Source organism: Bos indicus, chromosome 5, assembly GCF_029378745.1.
Source record: "Bos indicus isolate NIAB-ARS_2022 breed Sahiwal x Tharparkar chromosome 5, NIAB-ARS_B.indTharparkar_mat_pri_1.0, whole genome shotgun sequence".
Lineage (NCBI taxonomy): Eukaryota > Metazoa > Chordata > Mammalia > Artiodactyla > Bovidae > Bos > Bos indicus.
In genome coordinates this window covers 38,540,592-38,564,894 of record NC_091764.1, presented here as the reverse complement: position 1 = coordinate 38,564,894, position 24,303 = coordinate 38,540,592, and the positions used below count along the sequence as shown (strand labels likewise).

General features: G+C 36.7%; 1 protein-coding gene across 5 annotated transcripts in view; it reads right to left on the bottom strand.

Moving 5' to 3' along the window:
* YAF2 (YY1 associated factor 2) overlaps positions 1–24,303 on the bottom strand; it is an 86,949-nt gene that overhangs the window by 53,823 nt on the left and 8,823 nt on the right. The window contains exons 4-5 of one of the 5 annotated variants that reach the window (XR_011566599.1): positions 7,415–7,547; positions 7,217–7,321 (exon numbers count right to left, since the gene is read on the bottom strand). The exons of 2 other annotated variants lie outside the window; for them this stretch is intronic. Coding sequence is in view for 1 of the 3 variants with exons in the window: in XM_070789260.1 (XP_070645361.1) it covers positions 7,415–7,486 (72 nt within the window). In the remaining 2 variants the exon portion in view is untranslated. Of the gene's footprint in view, positions 1–7,216; positions 7,322–7,414; positions 7,548–24,303 lie in introns of those variants that run through there. 2 more of the 5 variants (XR_011566601.1, XM_070789260.1) reach the window with 2 other exon arrangements.

The window sequence follows — 24,303 nt, the reverse complement described above, 5'->3', positions numbered from 1 at the left end:
TATAGAAAAACCAATCCAACAGTTCATATTTCCTTTCCCTGATGACAGAAAATGCCATCTTGAGCACCAACCAACTTCTCAAATATATATGGATCCATTTCTTAACTCTATTCTGTTATACGAATCTGTTTTTTTGTATTATTAAGACTATACTACTTTAAATACAAGTACTGTGTACAACCTGATTTTTAAGTATGTATACCCCTGTGTGATCCAACTCAGACTAAGATTTAACTTTTTTCAATGCTTCAGAATCTCCCTCATACACATTCTCAGTTAGTACCATGCTTCCAAGAGAACTACTATTCTGATCTCAATCATCATAGATTAGTTATGTTTTTGAGCTTCCTAAAAATGAACTCATACCATATGAACTCTTTTCTGTCCCACTTCTTTTGCTCAATGCTAAGTCTGGAAGATTCATTTCATGTTGTGTGTGCCGATGTTTCGTGACCCCATGGACTGTAGCCCGTTAGGCTCCTCTGTCCATGGGATTTCTCAGACAACAATACTGGAGTGGGTTGCCATGTCCTCTTCCAGGGGATCTTCCCAACCCAGAGCTCAAACCCAGGTCTCCCACATTGCAGGTGAATTCTTTACTGTCTGAGCCACTAGGAAAGCCACACACATGTTGTGTGTAGCAGTTTACTATTTTTCATTACTGTGTCGGATTCTATTCTAAATACCAAAATTTAAGATTAATCTAGATATCCAACAGTCAACTCCTTCCTCCTCATTCTTATTCTTCTTTCACAACTGTCTTGGTTCTTTACTTTTGTATATGAAGATCATTTTCCTCCAAAAAAGAAAACAAATTCTATCAGGTTTTTGTCTGAAACTACATATAAGTCATACAGAAGTTAATTTTTTAGCAATATTTATACTTCCCACTAATAATTATATCTTGTCTTTTGTTCATGTCTAATTTTATGTCCTTCAATAAAACTTTGGGTACTTCATAGAATTTGCTGTAAAAGAGGTATTTTTATTTCCTAATTAGCTACTGTCAATTTGAATGTTGATCTTGTATCCAGCAACACTGAATTCTCTTATGAATATAGTCAGTCTGTTGATGGCTTTTTGAGGGTTTTTTTGACCAAGCCACATGACTTGAGGGATCTTAGTTTCCTGATCAGGGATGGAACCCAGGCTTATAGCAATGGAAGTGCTGAATGTTAACCACTGCACTGCCAGGGAATTCCCTATTCTGTTGATTTAAAAAAAATTTTTTTTTTTTTTTTTTTTTTGGCCACATCACATGGCACGTGGGATCTTAGTTTACTGAGCAGGGATTGAACCTGTGTCTCCTGCATTGGGAATGTCGAGTCTTGACCACCGAACCACAAGGAAGTACCATAGTCTGTTATTTTTTGTTTTTAATTTCCTATGGATACATTCATCTCATTTTTCTTCCTTTCTAGTCCTTTTGTAATTTATTTCCTTTTTTTTTTTTTTAATCTTACTAGTAGAGGTATATTTGTCCTGTTCTTGATATTAATGGGTATGTTTCTAAGATTTAGACAGTTAAGTTTTAAAGAGAGCGTCTATTGGAAGAAACATGTTTCTCGTCACGGTTTAAAGGTTACTTTAAAAAAAAAACAAAACTAATGAGTATTGAGTTCTATAAGAATTTTATCAAATCTTTCAAGATCGTCTTAATAATTTTCAAATATTGAACTATGTTTACATTCTTATCCTAATTAAAAATTTTGTCTCTGTTTGTAAATGAGATTGAATGTACCATTATTTTTCCTTGCATATTCTTTTCAGTTTAGGTTTCCAGGGTAAGTTTCTCTGATAAACAACAGAACAGCTCTCCCTCTTTTTCTACTATCTAGGTCAGTTTGTATAAAATTGGGATTACCTGTTCCCAAAAAATATGTCTGAAATTATGATAACAAAATCACAATTAAAACTATTCTTTATGATACTGCTTCACACCCATTAGGAATGCTTTAATTAAAAAAAAAACATATAATGAAAATGCTGATGAGGGTGCAGAAAAACTAGAACCTTCATACACTGTTGGTTGAAAAGTAAAATGGTACAGCTACTCTGTAAAATAGTTTGATAGTCCCTTAAAAGCTTCCATGGTTACCACAGTTCAGTTCAGTCGCTCCATCGTGTCCGACTCTTTGTGACCCCAGGGACTGCACCACGCCAGGCCTCCCTCTCCATCATCAACTCCCGGAGTTTACTCAAACTCATGTCCATTGAGTCGGTGATGCCATCCAACCATCTCATCCTCTGTCACCCTCTTCTCCTCCTGCCTTCAATCTTTCCCAGCGTCAGGGTCCTTTCAAATGAGTCAGTTCTTTGCATCACGTGGCCAAAGTATTGGACTTTCAGCTTCAGCATCAGTCCTTCCAATGAATATTCAGGACTGATTTCCTTTAAGATGGACTGGTTGGATCTCCTTGCAGTCCAGGGGACTCTCAAGAGTCTTCTCCAACACCACAGTTCAAAAGCATCAATTCTTCGGCACTCAGCTTTCTTTATAGTCCAACTCTCACATCCATACATGACTACTGGAAAAACCATAGCTTTGACTATATGGACCTTTGTTGGGAAAGTAATGTCTCTGCTTTTTAATATGCTGTCTAGGTTGGTCATAATTTTTCTTCCAAACAGCAAGCGTCTTTTAATTTCATGGCTGCAGTCACCATCTGCAGTGATTTTGGAGCCCCAAAAAATAAAGTCTGACACTGTTTTCCCATCTATTTGCCATGAAGTGATGGGACCAGATGCCATGATCTTAGTTTTCTGAATGTTGAGTTTTAAGCCAACTTTTTCAAGCTCCTCTTTCACTTTCATCAAGAGGCTCTTTAATTCTTTGCTTTCTGCCATAAAAGTGGTGTAATCTGCATATGTGAGGTTATTGATATTTCTCCCAGCAATCTTGATTCCAGCTTGTACTTCCTCCAACCCAGTGTTTCTCATGATGTACTCTGCATAGAAGTTAAATAAGCAGGGTGACAATATACAGCCCTGATGTACTCCTTTCCCTATTTGTTGTTGTTCCATGGTTTCCACAAGACCCATCAATTCTACCCCTAGGTATACATCCAAGAGAAATGAAAACATATAACTATGTTTACACAAAATCTTATACACAAATGCCAGTATAAGGACTATTCATAATGGGAAAAAAATCCAAATATCCATCAACTGATGTGGTATATCCATACAATGAAATATTATATGGCCATAAAAAGGAATGAGGTATATGATACATGTTTCAACATGGCTGGACCTTAAAAATATGCTAAATGAAAGAAGCAAACCACAAAAGGCCACTTATTAAATGATTCTATTTATGTGAAAGATCTAGAACAGGCAAACCTATAGAAACAAGAGAGTAGATTAGTGATTGTCTAAGGCTGGAGGGTTTCAGAGAATTGGAACTGACTGCTAACAGGTACACCGTTTCTTTCTGAGGTGATGAAAATATTCTAAAAATTAGCTATGATGATGATTCAACAATTATGTAAAAATATTAAAAACCATTAAATTGTACATTTTAGGTGGGTAGGTGGTATGGTTTATGAACTATACGGCAATTAAGCTGATATTTTTAAAAACTTCTTGGGGAAATTTACTACAGCTTCAATTTTTTAATGGTTTTTAGTTTCTATGACTATCTTTTTCTTTTACAGTCAATTTCTAACTGATATTTTGCCTAGAAAACAGACAATTTCATCAGGTTTTTAAAAATTTATAACATAAATTAATAGTGATTTCTTATGATTTTTTAAATTACAATTATTATTTGTAATTATATCCCATTTTATAATTTTATTATGTCATGTGCTTCTTGGTATTTCCAGTACTTAGTCAGCTGAAGAGAAACAGCTTTGATTTGAAAGATGATTGCTGTCATTTCTATTGTTGATTATTTCTATTTCATCTAATTCCATTTTTATTTTCTCTTTTCTCCTGTCTTTGGTTTTACTTTTTATTTTTGTTTCTTGAGTTGTATATATGGCTCACTTACTTTTTTTCAATCTAACACAGCCATTTAAGGTTATAAATTTACCCCTAAGTACCACTTTTCTTACATCCTTCTAGTTTTGATACAACGTTTTTGTGATTCCACTCTAGTTATTTCTTAATTTCCATTATTTCTTTTTAATATTTGAAAAATCCTTACTCATTTTTCTTCAATATTGCTTCTCTACCATTCTCCATATTCTGTCTTCTGTACATTACATTGGAGCTTTGCAAGCTAGCCCTAAAGTGTCTTAGTTTTTCTTTTCTATTTTTCATTCTTCATCTCCCTGGGCTCTGGTCCTGGATGAGTTATTGGTTTTATCTTGGAATTAACAACGTTTCTCTTTATCTATGTCTAATCTTCTGTTTTGCCCATGATTATTTTATAACTAGATATTTTCATTTTCAAGCTTTCAATTGGTTAATTTATATATCTACATGTATTTACTGTTACTTGATTGCTTTTATTCAATTATAATGGAATGTGCTCTGAATAATAAAAAAGGGAACAGATATATTTTAATCTAATATACTTTTAAGTGAAATGTTCTTTGAACAGTTCTCCACTATAAAATTCTTTTTTAACGTAAAAAGAAAATTACTTCTTAAAAGCTCTCCTGGCTGCTATTCTACCAAATGTTATCCCACTGTGCCTACCTGCATCAGGGCATAGAAAGAATAAGTTCTATTATTGTCATTTTAGAATTAGAGAAACTGAAGCACAATAAAGTTCTTTTTAAAGTACTCTCCCCCACACACAACTTTTCTTCGAAAAATATCAGAGCCACAGGAAAGCTTAAAGTACAATGTGTACCACTATACCCTTCCCCTAGACCCAAAACTGTTAAAACTTGCCAGATTTGCTTTCTCTCTCCCTTTATCTCTCTTTACATACACATAACATATACCACATTCAGATACCCACACGTGATTTTTCTGAACTCACCATGACATTTCACTTCTAAGTATTTCAGCATGTACCTCTAAAGAATAAGGCCATTCTCAATGTAACCACCATACCACAATCACACTAAAAAATCAGGAGACTGAACAGTCAGCAGATTCAAATCAAACACTGCTGTCATTTGACTAAACATTCTTCAGTTTGGCTCATCTAACTGGACCTGAAGTGGTTCTCTGGTGATTATTTAGAAGCGACACTTGGGACTTCACTGGAGGCCCAGTGAAGACTCCACACTTTCAATGCAGGGGGCACAGGTTTGATCCCTTGTCAGAGAACTAAGATCCCACACGGCGCATGGGACAGCCACAAAATAAAATAAAGTGACACCCAATCTGTCAAAGAGCATTTCCTTCCTTCAATGGCCTTGAAATCAGATTCTATATACTGTTTCATCAGACAGGTATTTTAAATTCAAGCATTTCTGAAAAAAAATCAACCAATTATCTCCTAAGATATTCAGGCCTCAAAAATCAAGTACATTAAGTTTCCAGATTGTTTTCCAATAATACACAGTCTTAAAGTGAATACAATCTAATTAACTCTCTCAATACTATACAGTCTTTTCTCGAGTGCAATGGAAATTAACAATGTATATCAGCTTTGAAGGAAAGCTGTTCTTAAGAAAAACATACAGTACAAACAGGATTGATTAGCCAAATGAAAACCTATTTTACAAATGAAAAAACTGGTAAGTATGTATGTCATTCTACATGAAAACTAACTTTTCAATGGGCATGATTTAATCTCAGTCACTAACCTTAAGAAGTAAGGTTACAGACAAAAAAAAAAAAAAAGCCTATTAAAAAAAAAAAGTCTCTCAGTCGTGTCCAACTCTTTCCAACCCAATGGACTATACGGTCCATGGAATTTTCTAGGCCAAAATACTGGAGTGGGTAGCCTTTACCTTCTCCAGGGGATCTTCCCATCCCAGGCATATTCTTTATTCTCTGAGCCACAAGGGAAGCCCAATAAAAGCCTATACTTGCTGTCAAAGACAATAAAGTCAGAGTAACAGTTTTGTATCAGAAGAAATATCTATTGGTACAATCTGATACCAATATTTAAAGCTAAATTGTGTCATACAGATAAGAATTATATGTACAATCACAAAAATATTTAAGATAAATCTATGGTCAAATAATAGTTAATAAGAGAAGTTAGTATGTGCTGCTAGTCACTATTCTAAGTACATTTCATTAATTAATTAATTCAAGCCTCATAGTAATCTCATTTTTTCACTGAAGAAAGAGACGAACAGAGATGTCAGCATAAAAGGATATACGTAAGGGATAGGACTTAACTTCAACTTTAAAATATAGAGAAGCAGAATGGATCTTCCAAGGTCATTTCAAGAAAATGGAAAAGCACAAGCTAAAGCATAAATGCTGAGGTAACACCAAAACAAAAGTTTCAAATTGAAGAAATTAAGGCTGGATAAAAAGAAATTAAGGCTGGATAAATAGGACTGCATTATGAGAGGCCCTAAGTACTGAGCTATGGATGAAATTTTATAAAACAGCAAGAGCATGGCATCACTATGGCTCTTTATGTAATGTAAGTGGCCTTTTAGAAACGGTAACTGGTAACAATACAGAATGAGTAAGAGAGAAATGGGAAGCAAGGAACTCTATACAATTCTAACATTTATACAAATAAATAGGGTTAGTAACTGAGGCAGAGCTCACACTGAACCAACTGTGTTACCCTTCACATTAATAAGGCTATCCATTATAAACAACAAAGTAGTAAATATAATTGCAAGATACCTTAAATTATTTCCAAACATACATTCAATGAAATTTGAGGTACACTGAAAATTATATCAGTAAGAAGTGTTGGTCAATTAATGTAAAACTATTCTTGCTGTTCAGTACAATGTCAAAATAATTTGGCTAAATTAGACACAAGCAGAAATTTTACAGTATGAGCATCTACTTCAATAAAAGCAGTATCACAAATAAAAGAACTAAAGTAATTCAACACATAGCTCCTCATATTGCTTTAGAACTATTACACTATTTACCAAAAGGTAGTAAATACATAATTTTTATAAACTATTATGTAAATGCTGTACCTTAATGTCACATTCATTCATATGTCCATTAAGAACTAGGTATTTATTGTCTATACAATAAATACTATAATCCACATAAAACTTACAAAAAGAAACTATCCCAAACCATTTCCTCTCTTTGCAATTAAATGAACTCCTCAAGAGAAGAAATGGGCAAAAAGAATCTCAAGTCTGTGAAAACTAGACTACTTACCGGTAACTTGAGTTATCCTATTGGGTCTTTTCCCTCACAGATCCACCTCTCCTGCCCTTCTGTCCAGCATGGGAATCTTCCTGACGGGCATCCACTGGAACTGAGGGGGCATGCAGGACAGATGCATATGTAAGAAAGTGGAGGGAAGGGGATTTGGGAGATGCTAGAGACATGCTTCAGTGTGCTTGCTTACCTTCCTGAAATTGGAAATTTCAACAGTCCCATGGTCCACGAGGCATTCACAATAACTTCAAAGAATGTGGATCTGTGGAGATTACCCAATAGGAGAACTCCAGTTACTGGTAAGTGATCCAGCTTTTTCTTCTCTATCAGAATAAGAAAATTATTTAAATTTATTTGAGATTAATACATAAAGAACTACAGGGGAAAGGGCTGCAAATTAATTAGATAACTATACATGAACACACCAAAGTAAATACAGAAACAATGTGCTAACTATATAGTCAACAGAAACTTCTGGCACTATTAGAAACACAAGAAAAAGAAAATGATTTGAATAGTTTCATTTTAAAATCTCTACTGTAACAACAGCAACATTTTAATTTATAAAAATATCAGCTATCAGACTATTTTGTCTCACTAAAGTACTACCATCATTTTTTAATATCCGTAAAGGGTAATTAATTGATCAAAATCTACCGTTTCTTTCTAGACACTGTCATTAACATAGGCTGAATTTGGGTGTAGAGGCCACTACAGTCAATTAACAATCTATAACACTTCAGATAAACAGCAGCAATGCAAGTCCCATTCATCACTCAATAAGTCTTTAAAATAACCATTTGTTACCTATAACAAACCAACCACATATATATATGTAAGTATGTCACTGTGCTATGTTCATGTCTGACTCTTTGTGACCCCATGGATTGTAGCCCACCAGGCCCCTCTGTCCATGGGGATTCTCCAGGCAAGAATACTGGAGTGGGTTGCCATTTCTTTCTCCAGGGGATCTTCCTGACCCAGGGATCAAACCCACATCTCCTGCATTGGCAGGCGGATTCTTTACCACTTCACCACCTGTGAAGCCCTTAAGAATGCCAGGCCACTGATAAATAAAAATGCTGATTTTAATGTAAACACTTATAAAAGTAGTACAGTAATATTTTCAATTAACTGTTATACTTTTTAAATTGGACCTGTCATTACAAAACAAAACAAAAAGAAAACTATTTCTAACAATAGAAAGGTATCCTCAATAGAAATTTATCTTCAGGGACACATGAAGATTGCTTTTACCTTTAACTCAATACATATTCAAAGAAGTCGGACACGACTGAGAGACTTCACTTTCACTTTTCACTTTCATGCATTAGAGAAAGAAATGGCAACCCACTCTAGTATTCTCGCCTGGAGAATCCCAGGGACAGCGGAACCTGGTGGGCTGCCATCTATGGGGTCGCACAGAGTCGGACACGACTGAAGTGACTTAGCAGCAGCAGCAGCAATACATATTCATCAGGTACATGTCCATTTTGATGTGCTATAGTAGTGATGACTTCAAACACTAGCTCCTATTGAAGATACAGATATATTTCAGTAACAGTCTTCCTTTTCTCATTATGCTGCTATTTAATAGTTATTTCCTACCTTCAAAAAATATGGTTTCATGGTTCTTCTTTTTATGGAAAAAATTAAATACATAGCTTCTACTTTAAGAGTAAACAGGGTAAGATGGTATATAAAATCATTAATTCATCAAAAACAAAATGTAATTCAAAAAAAATTCTTAAAATGTAACTCTAATGAAAATCTAGCATTTCAATCTTGTTATGAGGTAATATTTATATTTAGTAAAGGTGGACAGCACCATGTCAAGACTTTTCCTAGATTCTCACTTAAGGATACAATTTGTTTTGGATAAGCTATATCCATTTTATATAAATCTGAGTTTTAAAAAATAATAGCAATTAGTGCATTAGTTTTTAAATGACTCATTCAGGCAAACAGGAGCACTACATAGACCTCAATTTCTAACTGCAATATAGAGATAAATTCCAAAAGGATCATCTAGTTTAAATTAGATTCCTAGTTAACTTATATTTCCTGAAGTGTGAAGCAGTACATGGCATGAAGGTCCTATGTGTTTGGATTGACACAACCAATACAGGAGCAATAATCCAAATATTTTATCCTACAGTAAAAGCTAGTATAAAACTTTTCATTAAGAACTAATGAAATTGGAAACAATAATTTCCAATTTTAATTAATAGCAACACATACAGTCTTCATTTAGACTAAGATCTTGTGAATTTAAAATAAAATCAAATGCACTTTTTAAAATAATTTGAAATTAAAATATCTTGAAAATATTTTAAGGTAACCTAAAAGGTATTTGTTGCTGTTATTATGCCATAGGTTTAACTAAAATGGATTTTATTAGAATAGCTTAGAAAAGAAATTCCAGAAATTAGAATACTCTACTCAAAAATATCCTTTGTAAGTTCTAACAATTATAATGCTGGTTCACAAAAAGGTTAACAAGTAATTAAGAACCTAATAAAGCATTTCACTAATGAGAATCTACTCTAAAAAATCAATCTGAACTTTTGAAAAAACTGCTCAGAAAAAAAAATAAGTTAGCTAACTTTCACTTCCACTACTGCTAGATATGATGTTTTGGCTGGAAGCAACTTAAATTACAACTGGTTCTGTGATTCCAAGTACATGTTCAAATTTTCAAATAAGGTTTGCAATTCTAACGTAGGGTACTATAGTTGTAGAAAGTTGTTCATGGTAAATCCGGGATGTGAAATCTTTTAGCAGGTAATAAAATTTAATATTATACATATATTCACATATACTTAAGTGACATCATAATGGTTCATAAATATAGGGGGAGGTGTGTAGTCAAGTAAGTAAAGTAAGGTCAAAAGTGAGCTGTAAACTTACTTATTAAATAATGTTATTTAAGGAAACTGTCATCTTTCTTTGTTCCTTAACAAGCTCATCAGATAATCTGTTAATTAAATTTTCCTTTCCTTCAGCTTTATCCTTTAGCTCTACATGAACTCATAAAGAAACAAACAAAAACAGCATTATTTTCTTGTTAACATAAATAACCTAAAATCAAGATGAAAAAACTATACTTATCTGTAAAATAGGGGTAAAAACAGAACCTACTTCACAGAACAGTTATGAGGATTAAGTTAATAAAAATGTAAGTTCAGTTCAGTTCAGTTCAGTTGCTCAGTCGTGTTGCTCTTTGCGACCCCATGAACTGCAGCACGCCAGGCCTCCCTGTCCATCACCAACTCCTGGAGTTCACTCAGACTCACGTCCATCGAGTCAGTGATGCCATTCAGCCATCTCATCCTCTGTCGTTCCCTTCTCCTGCCCCCAAATCCGTCCCAGCATCAGAGTCTTTTCCAATGAGTCAACTCTTCGCATGAGGTGGCCAAAGTACTAGAGTTAAGTAATGCATTTAAAAACCATGCCTGGAATCTAACCATGTTATCAAATTGTAACATATTCACCTAGAAATGGAATTATTTTCAAATGATTTTACGTATCTGCAAAGAACTACTAAAAAAATTCTAAGTTTAGAGATTTATTGTTTGTATTAACTGTTGGCTCTCTGTATCACGGGCTCAGGATCCACAGATTCTACCAACCACACGTCAAAAATATTCAGAAAAAATTTCCACTAAGTTTCAAAAAGCAGAACATGAATTTCTCATGCTAACAACTATTTACAGAGCATTTATATTGTATTAGGAATTATAAGTATCCCAGGGATTATTTAAAATATACAAGAGGATGTGTAGGTTTGTGGAATATGCTGTTAATAATCCTAAACCTACATATAAGTGACTGTGGCATATTCAGATTTTGGTAACGGAGAAGGTCCCAGAACCAATCCCCCATGGGTACACAAGGATGACTCTACTATTATTTTGATATTATATTCTTTATATTGCAAGAGAAAGAAAATAAGTAATTTATGGTATTCATTAGGAATCATGAATTGGTCTTCCCTGATAGCTCAGTTGGTAAAGAATCTGCCTGCAATGCAGGAGACCCCAGTTTGATTCCTGGGTCAGGAAGATCTGCTGGAGAGGGATAGATTACCCACTCCAGTATTCTTGGGCTTCCCTTGTGGCTCAGCTGGTAAAGAATCTGCCTGCAATGCGGCAGACGTTCGACCCTTGGGTTGGGACGACCCCCTGGGGAAGGGAAAGGCTGCCCACTCCATTATTCTGGCCTGGAGAATTCCATGGACTGTATAGTCCATGGGTTCCCAAAGAGTCGGACATGACTGAGTGGCTTTCACTTCACTTAAGAATCACGATTTGCAGTATGAAAGAGATACGAAACAAGTTAATATTGAAATTGAAGTACAAATATCATTGATATACCTGTGATTTTTTAAAAAATACATACAATTTGGAAATAGTTAAGAAAACATTCTAGACAGTAGTTACTAAGTAAATCACTATCACTATCCTATCAATGTATGAATTATATCTGCTAATATTACAAAATCAGGTATTCCATTAGGTTTACTAGTAAAGAAAGCTCCCCAGACTATTAAAATTGCCAGAAACATTTACACAAATCATTTTTTCATGTTCTAAAACCTGACTGTTATAAGCTAGAATCTTAGAACTGCAACTGCTAACAAATTATAAAAGGAAAGGTTGAGGAAAATAGTATATATTCATGTTCCTGATGGACATTAGATGGTAAACATACTAATACTCAAACTGTTCAGAAAAGCTGAAGGGGATGATGCTAGTAGGTCAGCTCTAGCTTCCTAAAACCCCTGCTCTGTACAGAACAGCTCTCTATTTATCCATTTTATATTCTGGGTTTCCTCTATAAACTTTCCTTTCAATAACGAATTCTGTAACAACAACAAAAAAAACGTTTTCAACTTTAAAGGACATTGTGGTGGGCAGCCTTTAAGATGGTCCACAATGATCCCACCTCCTGGTATACATGCCCTTCTGTAATCTCCTCCCGAGTATGGGGTGAATTTAGTGACCCACTTCTAGGGAACGGAATTTAGCAGAAGTAACGGAATGCGTTAGTCGCTCAGTCATGTCCCACTCTGCGACCCCATGGACGGTAGCCCACCAGGCTCCTCTGTTCATGGAATTCTCCAGGGAGGAATACTGGAGTGTGTAGCCATTTCTTTCTCCAGGGGTTCTTCTCAACTCAAGGCTTGAACCCAGGTCTCCTGCATTGCAGCAGATTCTTTACCATCTGAGCCACCAGGGAAGCTGCCAAAGTAATGGATGTCACTCCCAAAATTAGATTATAAAAGGACAGTGGCTCTTGTTTTCATGACTCTCACCAGATATGGTGCCTTGGGGTAAGTAAGCTGTCATGTTGTGACAGCCAGAGTTCCGACAGAGGCCTGCTAACAGCTGTGTGAGTAACCTGGGAGCAGGTATTCTAAGGCCACTGAAAACCATGAGAGCTTGGACATGGATCCCTCCATAGTTGGGCCTGAGAGATCCTGAGCCAGAACCACCTGCTAAACTGAAAGGATGGGGGAGAGGGAGGGAGTATAATAAATGCTGATTGTTTTCTACCACTAAATTTTGGGGTAGTTTGTTATACAGCAATAGGTAACTAATATGGAAAGCGTTACAAAGTAATTAGTATTAAGCTAAAAGTTGCAAAGTGAGTATCAATTTGGTGCCTAAAAAGGAACTCACAGGAAAACATGAGTCCCAATTGGTGGAGGCCCAATTCTGAATTTTTGGGTTTTAGGTTCAAAAATTCAACCTAGGGCTAAAGCAGATAAGACCCAACTCAATTATACCTACAAACCTCCTCAAACTGCGAATAAACCAGACGTCATCTTCCAGGTCTGTTTCCTGCCCCACATCAACCCTCTGGACAGAGCCAAAGCACTACAAAGACCTGCACAGTGCACACAGTCTAGGCGTGCGGCCCTGAAAACTGGCTGCTGTTATCTACAAGCTACGTTTTTTAATTTTTAAGTTTAAGATGTGGTTAACTTAATATAAAGAAGCTTACATCACTACAACTCCAGAATAAAGCACCATTCTAGCAAGTGCCAAATAACATCTCTCACTTCCTACCGCCCCCTGTACTATGCTAAACATGACCAATTACCCTGTGTCATAATGCTATATGGTTTTGCATTTTATATCATTTTATGTTCTAGTCATTCTTCCTAAGGACACCTTAATCACATTAATTGATCTTCAACAATATTTTGATCTAATTTGACAAATACCCTAGTCCTTTAACTAAACAACACATTTTAAAAACTCTATCTTAAAATGAGGTACTTCTGTAGAAAGTTAATATGTTGTTGTTCAATCACTAAGTCATGTCTGATGCTTTGCAACCCATGAACTGCAGCATGCCAGGCCCTTCTGTCCTCCACTATCTCCTGGGAATTTGCTCAAATTCCTGTCCATTGAGTAAGTGATGCTGTCTAACCATTTCATCCTCTGCTGCCCCTTTCTCCTTTTGCCTTCAATCTTTCCCAGCATTGGGGTCTTTTAATATCCTCTATTCTTGGGGCTTCCCTGGTAGCTCAGTTGGTAAAGAATCTGCCTGCAATGCAGGAGACCCCAATTCGATTCCTGAGTCAGGAAGATCCACTGGAGAAGGGAGAGACTACCCACTCAGTATTCTTGGACTTTCCTTGTGGCTCAGCTGGTAAAGAATCTGCCTGCAACGCAGGAGTCCCCCGTTCAATCCCTGGGTTGGGAAGATGCCTGAGTTGGGAAGATCCCCTGAAGAAGGGAAGGGCTGCCCACTTCAGTAGTGTCGCCTGGAGAATTCCATGGACTCTATAGTCTATGGGGTCCCAAAGAATCGGACTGAGCAACTTTCACCCGCTCACTCACTCACTCCTCTATCCTTAATAGTTTCTAGTTCAAGGAAATATTTTCCTGATCCTAGTTCAAAGTATCAGGAGCATTAGTCCTTTATATGCTAATTATAGTCAGTATCCAAGTTAAATACACAAAAATAACAAACAGCTAACTATTTTGAATGTCAACATGATAAAGAAGTCTAACTTCTACTCTGCAACTTCACCTTTTTTCTCACCTTTTCTGACTATAATATTAAAATTAATCTGAGGAGATTCTAAGCCCTGTATTCATTTTCAGTTCAATTTTTAATAACCATCTCTAAAATATAAGTGCATATTTTCAGTGTAAAATTGATTTTTATAAAATAATGGCAAACTTTTCTAACAATAAATCTCAAATGGTCTGAGGTCAACAGTAACAGTTTGCAACCTACTGACTATATTCTAAATATTGTTAATTCAGCACTCATAAAATCTGAATCATAGTGTAATGAACATACATTCTCAAAAGAGATACCCCACAAATGGGCTTATTAGAGCTTATCTATATCTAGCTATATATCTGTTTGTTTATATCTAGCTAGCATACATCTGCTTGTTGTTTAGTCCCTAAGTCATGACTGACCCTTTTTTGACCCAACAGACTGTAGCCCTCCAGGCTCCTCTGTCTATGTGATTTCCCATGCAAGAATACTGGAGTGGGTTGCTGTTTCCTTCTCTAGGGCTTAAAAGGTCACAAAATTATTTTGCCTAAAAAAAAAATCTGAATCATGGATCACATCAAAGTCAACATACCCCACAATGGCTATCACTTTAGAGACCAAACTGTAGAACTGTATGAAAAGTATTGTGATTTGCTTACTAAGCTAATCTAAAACTATTATTCTTTCCTTCTAAAAACAGAAGATAAGGACTTCTTCAAACTATACAAGCTCCCCCACAATTAACAATGCAATTTTCCAAAACAGTGTTCCAAGTTAATATACTTACCACTTAAAATATTTTTGATACTAACCTGGACCCAATTTTCAAATTAATTCTATTCATTTCTATAGCTACAATCAGGAGTTACCTGTAAACACAGAGGCTTAGTTACAGACTTAACTAGATAATTAGAGCATTATTCCTTGAAAGAGTAACATAATTTTACTCGTCTCCTGATCTACCATCATTCAGTTCAGTTCAGTCGCTCAGTCGTGTCTGACTCTTTGTGACCTCATAAACCACAGCATGCCAGGCCTCCCTGTCCATCACCAACTCCCAGAGTCCACCCAAACCCATGTCCATCAAGTCGATGATGCCATCCAACCATCTCATCCTCTGTCGTCCCCTTCTCCTCCTGCCCTCAATCTTTCCCAGCATCAGGGTCTTTTCTTTTCCAATGAGTCAGCTCTCCGCATCAGGTGGCCAAAGTACTGGAGTTTCAGCCTCAACAGCAGTCCTTCCAAAAAGCACCCAGGACTGATCTCCTTTAGAATGGACTGGTTGGATCTCCTTGCAGTCCAAGGGACTCTCAAGAGTCTTCTCCAACACCACAGTTCAAAAGCGTCAATTCTTCAGTGCTCAGCTTTCTTTCTAGTCCAACTCTCACATCCATAACCTCCTTTATGTGATCTATAGATTTAATTCAGAATTGTTGAAACTATCATGGAAAGCTTAGCCCAAGAACTATGCAGGATTATATTATTGTTACAATTTGAAATATAAATGTTAATGCAACACTTGTTAAAAATAAACACTACACAGAATGCAAAGGAAAAATTAAGATTCTGACAAAAGTAAAAGCCCTCTGCCATGGCCAACCACATCCTCTCCTTTTGAAAACATTCTTTTCCTTCTATTCCTATAACATTACTCTCTCCTAGGCTTTTTATACCCTAGTTAATTTTTCTTTCTCCTCCATTTCTTTCTTCTTCTTTATATGGTGCTTTTCTTCTACCTTAAGGAAGTGATGATGTTTCTCAGTTTCTGTCCTGGGTTCTCTTTTCTCATGCTGCTGCTGCTGCTAAGTCACTTCAGTCATGTCCGACTCTGTGCGACCCCAGGCTCCGCCGTCCCTGGGATTCTCCAGGCAAGAACACTGGAGTGGGTTGCCATTTCCTTCTCCAATGCAGGAAAGTGAAAAGTCAAAGTGAAGTCGCTCAGTCATGTCCGACTCTTCGAGGCCCCATGGACTGCAGCCTACCAGGCTCCTCCATCCATGGGATTTTCCAGGCAAGAGTACTGGAGTGGGGTGCCACTGCCTTCTCCGTTTCTCATGCTATTCAATCTATTCTCTCCTTGATCTGTCTCACTCTCATGGCCTCAATTGGTCATATGTGCTGATGACTACTGAACATACATTTAAAGCTCTGATTTCCTTCCTAAGCTTAAGCACCACATATCCAACTGCCTCATATATCTACCCTCTCATATTTCTCTCAGATGCTTGAAATTCAACAAATCTAAAAGTGACCCATTTGTTGCTATTCAGTCGCCAAGTCACGTCTGACTCCTCACCCCATGAACTGTAGTATGCCAGGATTCCTTGTCCTTCACTATCTCCCAGAGTTTGCTCAAATGCATGTTCATTGAGTCAGTGATGCTATATGGGTCTCCACCTCTGCTGCCCCCTTCTCCTTTTGCCTTCAATCTTTCCCAGCATCAGGGCCTTTTCCAATGAGTCAGCTCTTCGCCTCAGGTGGCCAAAGCACTGGAGCTTCAGCATCAGCATCAGTCCTTCCAATGAATATTACCTTCCCCAAAACCTGTCCTTTCTTCTGTTCCCTTTCAGTGAAAAGTATCTCCATTGACCTAGCTGTATAACTAAGCCAGAATCCGGGGATTTATCCTCAATTTCTCTCTAAATACTCTCTAAATTTTCCTCTCTAAAACCCAACTTCCTATCTTCCACAACCATATTCAACCATCCATCAAGGCCTATATATTTTCTCCTAACCATATCTAGAATCCATTCATTTCTCTCTCCTATTGGCACTAACTTTGTTTAGGCCACTACTGTCTCTTGCCTAGCATTATGCAATGAATTCCACCAAATGGTTTCTCTACCTCTAGTTAAGATTCAACAAACGGTAAGCATGATTTAAGCAGAATAAAATGCTGCCTGCTCTCGTTTCTACTATGCATTATTTTGATGGCAAAAGAAAACATTTTAAACTCCTGCAAAAGTTGAGTATGAAGATAATTTAGGTTAACACAAGTTCTCTTATGAAGTAAATACTCTACCCAACTCAAAAGTTCAAAAAATGAAATGAAATGATGTAAGTGTTCCTTAAAAACAAGTGGCAAACAGTTTAAAGGAACAATAGAACCAGATAAATGATAAAGAGCCTTTGCAATTCAGTTAAGCATTGTCAGTACCTATGGGCTTCCCTGATGGCTCAGCTGGTAAAGAATCTGTCTGCAATGCAGGAGACCTGGGTTCGATCCCTGGGTTGGGAAGATCCCCTGGAGAAGGGAACGGCCACCCACTCCAGTATTCTGGCCTGGAAAATTCCATGGATTGTGTAGTTCATGGGGTCGCAAAAAGTTGGACATGGCTAAGCGACTTTCGCTTTCATGCAAGACACAATGATAGACATTGGGATCCTTTATTAATGTCATTTACAATTATTATCATTGTTATTAACTAAAAATTATGTTAAGTTTCTTATATCAATTATCAAATTTAATCATCAACACAGAGTCCTATGGTTATATGACCATAAATGGCATGTTAGGGATTTAAACTAAAATGTGATTCCAGTATCAGTGGCACTATTCTCAAGGAAATACAGTTCAGGGAAGCAAAATAAAATATTTTCAGTACACTGTAAATACGATCATCACATTTTGCACAGAACACTTTAAGACTAATTGAAAGGGTATTCATTCTAGCCTAATAGATAAAGAAATGCTTCTTGAGAGAGATGATGCTTTGAGCAGTCATAAAGAATAAGAAAGAAACTGTCACGAATAGGAGAGTATGAAGCAGAGGAAATAATATAATAAACAAGAAGACACAGTGGCCTAAAAAAGACCATGACCAAGCTGTCTGTCAATCCAACCTTGAAAACAGACTTGTTGCTGTTGTGCAGTCACTAAGTCATGTTGGACTCCTTGCAACCCCATGGACTGAAGCACATCAGGCGCCCCTGTCCTCCACTATCTCCTGGAGTTTGCTCAAATACATGAAAATACACTTACTCTTAGTTTAAAAAAAGGCTGTTTTTAACTATTCAATTAAGTCTATATAAACTGCTTACCACTATTATACTATCAAAGTACTTCCTAGAGGTTAAAACTTTTACTGGTGAGGTCCAAATGTTTCTATGACAGTCCACATCAGCTTCACACACACACATACACATGCACACACACACACACAAGGAAGAGAAGAAAGAGGGAGAGATGGAAGGAGGTAAGAGGAGAAAACATCCCTGAGGCAATCTGATGAAATATTATTTTTCAGTAGAAGACACTTACCCTTATGTTCTGGTTTTGTCACTCACCCCACTGGAACCCACACATTTGACAATAGAGAATGTCATACCCCTAAATACAAATCTACTATGATATCACCACTCAGGTATTTGACTGTTTCAACTAATATTTTCTGAGGACTTATTGTATGCCAGGCACTGTGCCAAGTACTTTACAAAAATTATCTCATTTAATCCTTACAACCACCCTTGGTTGTTATTATCATCTCCGTTTACAAATGAAAAAACAGGTTCATAGTAACTTTCCTAAGTTCACATAGTCAGTAAGTGGAGACTAATATGTAAGTCCAAGAAGATGAGTTACAGAATCAAAACTCTTCACCACTATACTACATAATTACAAGCAACTCATAAATATCAACATTCTTTTCTTTGTTTTGCTTTTTGTTATCATAATGAGTGTACATAAAAATTAAAAACAAATACACATTTGAAAAAATAAAACTAAATATATTTTCCTGGACTAAAAACAAGTATAATGAAACTCTACACAAGTGGAAGATGGCAAGATTACAATTAAAATGCACACTACCAAGGAACCAAAAAAGTGCTGTGTGAACCAGAGACATGAAGGTTACAAAAAACTAGCATACTGAGCAAATCTGATAACCACGTTCATATAGATGAGGAAATAGTCTTACTAAGTTTTATCATAAAGTACAACTTGATGACATTACGAACTTAACGTATTTTTCACCTGTAAGTTGTACTGCTCATTATGTATCTAATCAATGATTATAGAGCTCTGGGCCTTACCAGCCTTGGTCTTAAAAAACAAAAAGCAAAAATGTCTTTAAAAAAATAAAAAGAGCAAAAAATAAAAGTCTAAGATGGGTGAACAAAAAGGAAAGGAACAGGGAAGGAGGGAGAAAGAAAAAGGCTTTTCAAAGGGAAAAGCTTCAAATTCCCCCACCACTGTACAAAAGTCAGTATTAGCTCTTCCCTTTGAAATGTGAGCCTAAGAAGTCTAGGCACAATTAACCCAGCCTGTGCTGAACAGAATTTGAGTGGTAGAATGGATAGAACAGGACAATGATCTTCAAAAAGTTTTGATAGCACCACACGTTTAGTAAATAAAAATTAAGAGAAATCCTAGTAAGTAAAATGTGTAAGTCAAGGCTACGGTCTTCCCAGTGGTCACGTATGGTTGTGAGAGCTGAACTGTAAAGAAGGGAGAAAGCCGAAGAATTGATGCCTTCAAATTGTGGTACTGGAGAATACTCCTCAAAGTCCCTTGGACAGCAAGATCAAGTAAATCTTAAGGGAAATGAACCCTGAATACTCATTGGAAGGACTGATGCTGAAGTTGAAGCTTCAGTATTTTGGTCATCTGATGCGAACAGCTGACTCGTTGGACAAGTCCCCAATGCTGGGAAAGATTGAAGGCAGGAGAACGGGATGACAGAGGATGAGATGGCTGGATGGCATCACTGATGCAATGGACATGAACTTGGGTAAACTTCCTGAATGGTGAGGATCAGAAAGGCTTGGCGTGCTGCAATGCATGGGGTCACAAAGAGTCACACACGAATGGGCAACTGAACAACAAAATGTCTAAGAGCACAGATGATCTGGCTGAAGTAGAGTAGGGGGAACACAAAGCCCCACGTGTTTGCTCTATTGGCAGCCACTGAGACAACTTCAGGAGATCTCAGGGCTCCAAACAGCACAATTCAAAACCTCTGCACCCTTCTAAAGGAAAAAACAGCTCTCTCTACGCCAAGAAACATGTTACTTGACTCTAAGCGGTAAACCCGTCTCCTCCTTACTTCTTATTTCCTGCAACTTGCAGGAAGGAGGCTTCCCAGAGCTAGCCCTGAACAAGCAGTACAGCTGAAAGAATGGACGGCTGTGCATTCAATGCTGTACTAACATCTCTCTGGCTGGAGAGATGTCATAATGGGTGCGCATTCCTATTTTCCTCCTTATACTTTAGTATCTTCAATAAATATGTAGTGCTTTTATTACCAAAAAGAGTTACTGTCTTAAAGAAAAAAAATAATTCTATCCCCCATGCTCAGGTTATTTACATTCATAGTTGAAAGTATTATTTTATTTAGATTTACCTAAAACAGGAAAGTTCTAATAAAGGAATAACTGCTGGTGGAGTAACAACATAAAGGAATCAGAACATTTCAGAAAGTAGGCTATAAATTATTATCAAGCAGATGCTGGGCCTTGGGTAGACAAAAAGTAAATAAAGAACAAGGATGGAAAAAGATGAAAAACGACTAAAACAACTCTGCCTACTCTGAAAACACACATAAGAGGTCTACTTCCTGAGCAACTATTTCTCTGGCATAGAATATTACCTACTTGCTGCTGTTGTAGGTTTATCATCATTAGTATATCCTATAAAGGATGATATTGTATAAAAAAGCTGTGATCAGACTATAAAATATGCAAAGATGAAGTGACTCTCAACTCATGCCTAAAAATTATCAGAGAACTGTACAAATTTTTTTATCATACACACACATTCATATTTGTTATTAGTTATACTATTAGAGATTCTTAGTATTTGTATCACAAATAAAAGAAGGAAATAATATTTACTGGGATTTTTCTCCTAAGAAATACTATGGTATCAAAGAAGTCAGAATATATAGCACAATAACCATTACCATAAAAGACATCAAAATGAAGTTTAACATTTTAACTTCAAAAATATTACCTAAAATAAGGAAAACAACAGTCATTTTGTTCTTCATTCAGTATAATGCTAGCCCAAATTTTAACATAAGTTCATGTATTAGTTATAAGTAGTAGGTTTAATGTTAGAAGTTTTCAAGGTGTACAACACTAGCTACAGGCATAGGAAATTCACCAGAAGAAATCCTTAAGAAACTACTTGCTAGCAAATTTAAATTAGAGAAGGAAATGGCAACCCACTCCAGTGTTCTTGCCTGGAGAATCCCAGGGACGGGGGAGCCTGGTGGGCTGCCATCTGTGGGGTTGCACAGAGTCGGACACGACTGAAGTGACTCAGCAGCAGCAAATTTAAAGCTACCACAGCAAGGTAATAAAAAAGACTTAAAGAAATCCAAACATTTGAACCTGGCATTAACCAGCTACTGACCTTGAACAGGTCACAATCTTTCCAGGCCTGTTTTCTTACTTGTCAAGAAACTAAGCTAGAGCCATGAGTTCCAACACATAGAAAAGACCTCACCCAGCATATTGCTATGTGTTATCTGGCAGTTCTCTAAGACTTCAGTGCAACAAGAATCCTCTAAACTGAGCTGAAAACGTCAAACAAAAGGATCTGGAAACAATAACGGCCTCGACAATTTCAGAAGTTTTAATACCAACATCTCCGCCCCATACACCTCAAAACTTCCCTCTGGAGACCACCTTCTCTCTCTACCATGAGGTGCCCGTGCGCTCAGTCGTGCCCAACTCTTTGTGTCCTCGTGGACTGTAGCCCACCAGGCCCCTCTGTCCATGAGACTTTCCAGGCAAGAATACTGAAGTGGGTTGCCATTTCCTCCTCCAAGGGACAGCTCCGACGCACGGATCAAACCCAGTCTCCTGCATCTCCTGGATTACAGATGGACTCTTTACTGCTGAGCCATCTGGGAAGCCCTCTACCATTAAGGTTTCAAGAAATAAAAAACAGCCTCTCTCAGGAAATGACTAAACACTATGGCAGCTCTTAAAAGTCTCAGTAATTCTGTAAATTGCCATAATAAACAATATTAAGGAATGAAATCTCTACTGAATCTTTTAAAACTGATCAATCATAGATCACATATCATGTAACAAAAGGTAGAGATTTTAGCAGGAATAAAAGCCGATAAACAAAACACAGCTAAGTGTTCAGTAAATATTTGTTAAATGAATAATTTATTTTCAAAGTCACAATTACATAATATTTTACAACTTATTAAAATCACTATTTAAGGAAAATGTGTCTTTTAAAAAAAGGAAACATCTCAGGTTTCACTGAATGAAAACTTGATACCCCAAAGAATGCCAATCTTGTACCAAAGTATGTGGGCCAGATATCTAACCTCGAAGGAAAGAGGAACAGCAATGAAATCTTTCACCCAAATAAAATAGTTTCATAAACCTCTTTATCAGAGACAGAAGGGTGAGTCAAACAAACCTGTGTTTCTTTGGTTTATTTAGAATTAAAAAAAAAAAAAACTATGCTTCTAGCAATAAAACTATGATTAGATGACCATCTCCCTCTCCTGAATGCAGGGTGGCTTGATGAGCAAATGGAAGAATAAACAAAAGCATTCTGAACACAGTAAAGCACTATATGAATTATAAATAATTTAATGATATTGCTTTTATTGAATCCCTACCCACAGAAACAACCTATAATAACTAAGAATTAATTTGGTAGCAATAAGTTATAAATATTTTTTAAAAATATTTAGTGAGTACTTACTTGTACCAGCCACAATGGTAAAGGCTTTACAGAAATTAACTCATTTAATTTTCTCAATACTTTTAAAGGAAAAACAAACTAGAAAAACAAAACCTGAGTGGCATAATGAAGATCACTGCCAATATAACCAGTAAGACAGCTGAGAAAAAAATGGCTCCTGGGATAAGTACAAAATATACATAAACCTCATTCAATCCATCCTATGTAAATTTGTCATAGTCTTGATAGTAATCATCTTAGTCTTCTGAAATCTTCAATTACATAGGAAACATCCTCCTGTTGTTCATCGTTTAGTCACTAAGTCATGCCTGACTCTTTGTGACCCCATGGACTGCAGCACACGAGGTTTCCTTGTCCTTCACCATCTCCTGGAGTTTACTCAAATTCATGTCCATTGAGTCAGTGATGCCATCCAGCCATCTCATCCTCTGTCAACCCCTTCTCCTCCTCCTTAAACATCTTGTTAAAAACAGCAATCCCTTTTAAAAACATACATATTTATACATATATGCATATATACATATATATATATACCCACATACATATATACACACATATAAAGAGAAAGAGGGTTTTACCCAACAATGAAGTGGCAGCTTCATTTGGCTGAAATTTCTTAGGAGAAAGGTAATCAATCAAACTGGAAATTGGCCACAATGTTAAAGCACACTTTGTACCAAAAGCACTTTACTACTGGCCACTACAGTAACTGTTTTTATACTCAACTTGAATATAAAAACTATAGGTCCAAAAACTAGACAATATTGTAAAATTTTAAATTCCTTCTTTTGTTTACTCATTAGCAAATACTATCAATCTTCTTTGCTAGATTTCAAACTCTTAGAAGCTGGAACTGGTGTCTACAATTCTACAGGCCTAATTCCATGGACGGAGGAGCCTGGTGGGCTACAGTCCATGGGGTCGCTAGAGTCGGACACCATTGAGCAACTTCACTTGCACTTTTCACTTTCATGCCCTGGAGAAGGAAATGGCAACCCACTCCAGTATTCTTGCCTGGAGAATCCCAGGGACAGGAGCCTGGTGGGCTGTTGTCTATGGGGTCGCACAGAGTCGGACAGGACTGATGTAGCAGTAGCAGCAGCAACATAATTTCTGGCATATGGTACATGTCCAATGACAACATGTTGCCCAACAAACAAGAAGAAGATGTTTGCTATGCAATTGAAGATTTCAGAATCTAGATTCTGTTCACTTCTGATCATTTATTTCCAATAATTCATACATGTATACAGAAGGTTTCTTTTCCAAGTATTGACTTAAACTGTATCAGAATTCCACCTTTTTCAAATACTCAGCTTCATGAGAAAGACAAAACCAATTCTGGGTTTATGAGGAAATGCTCAAGTTAGAGATCA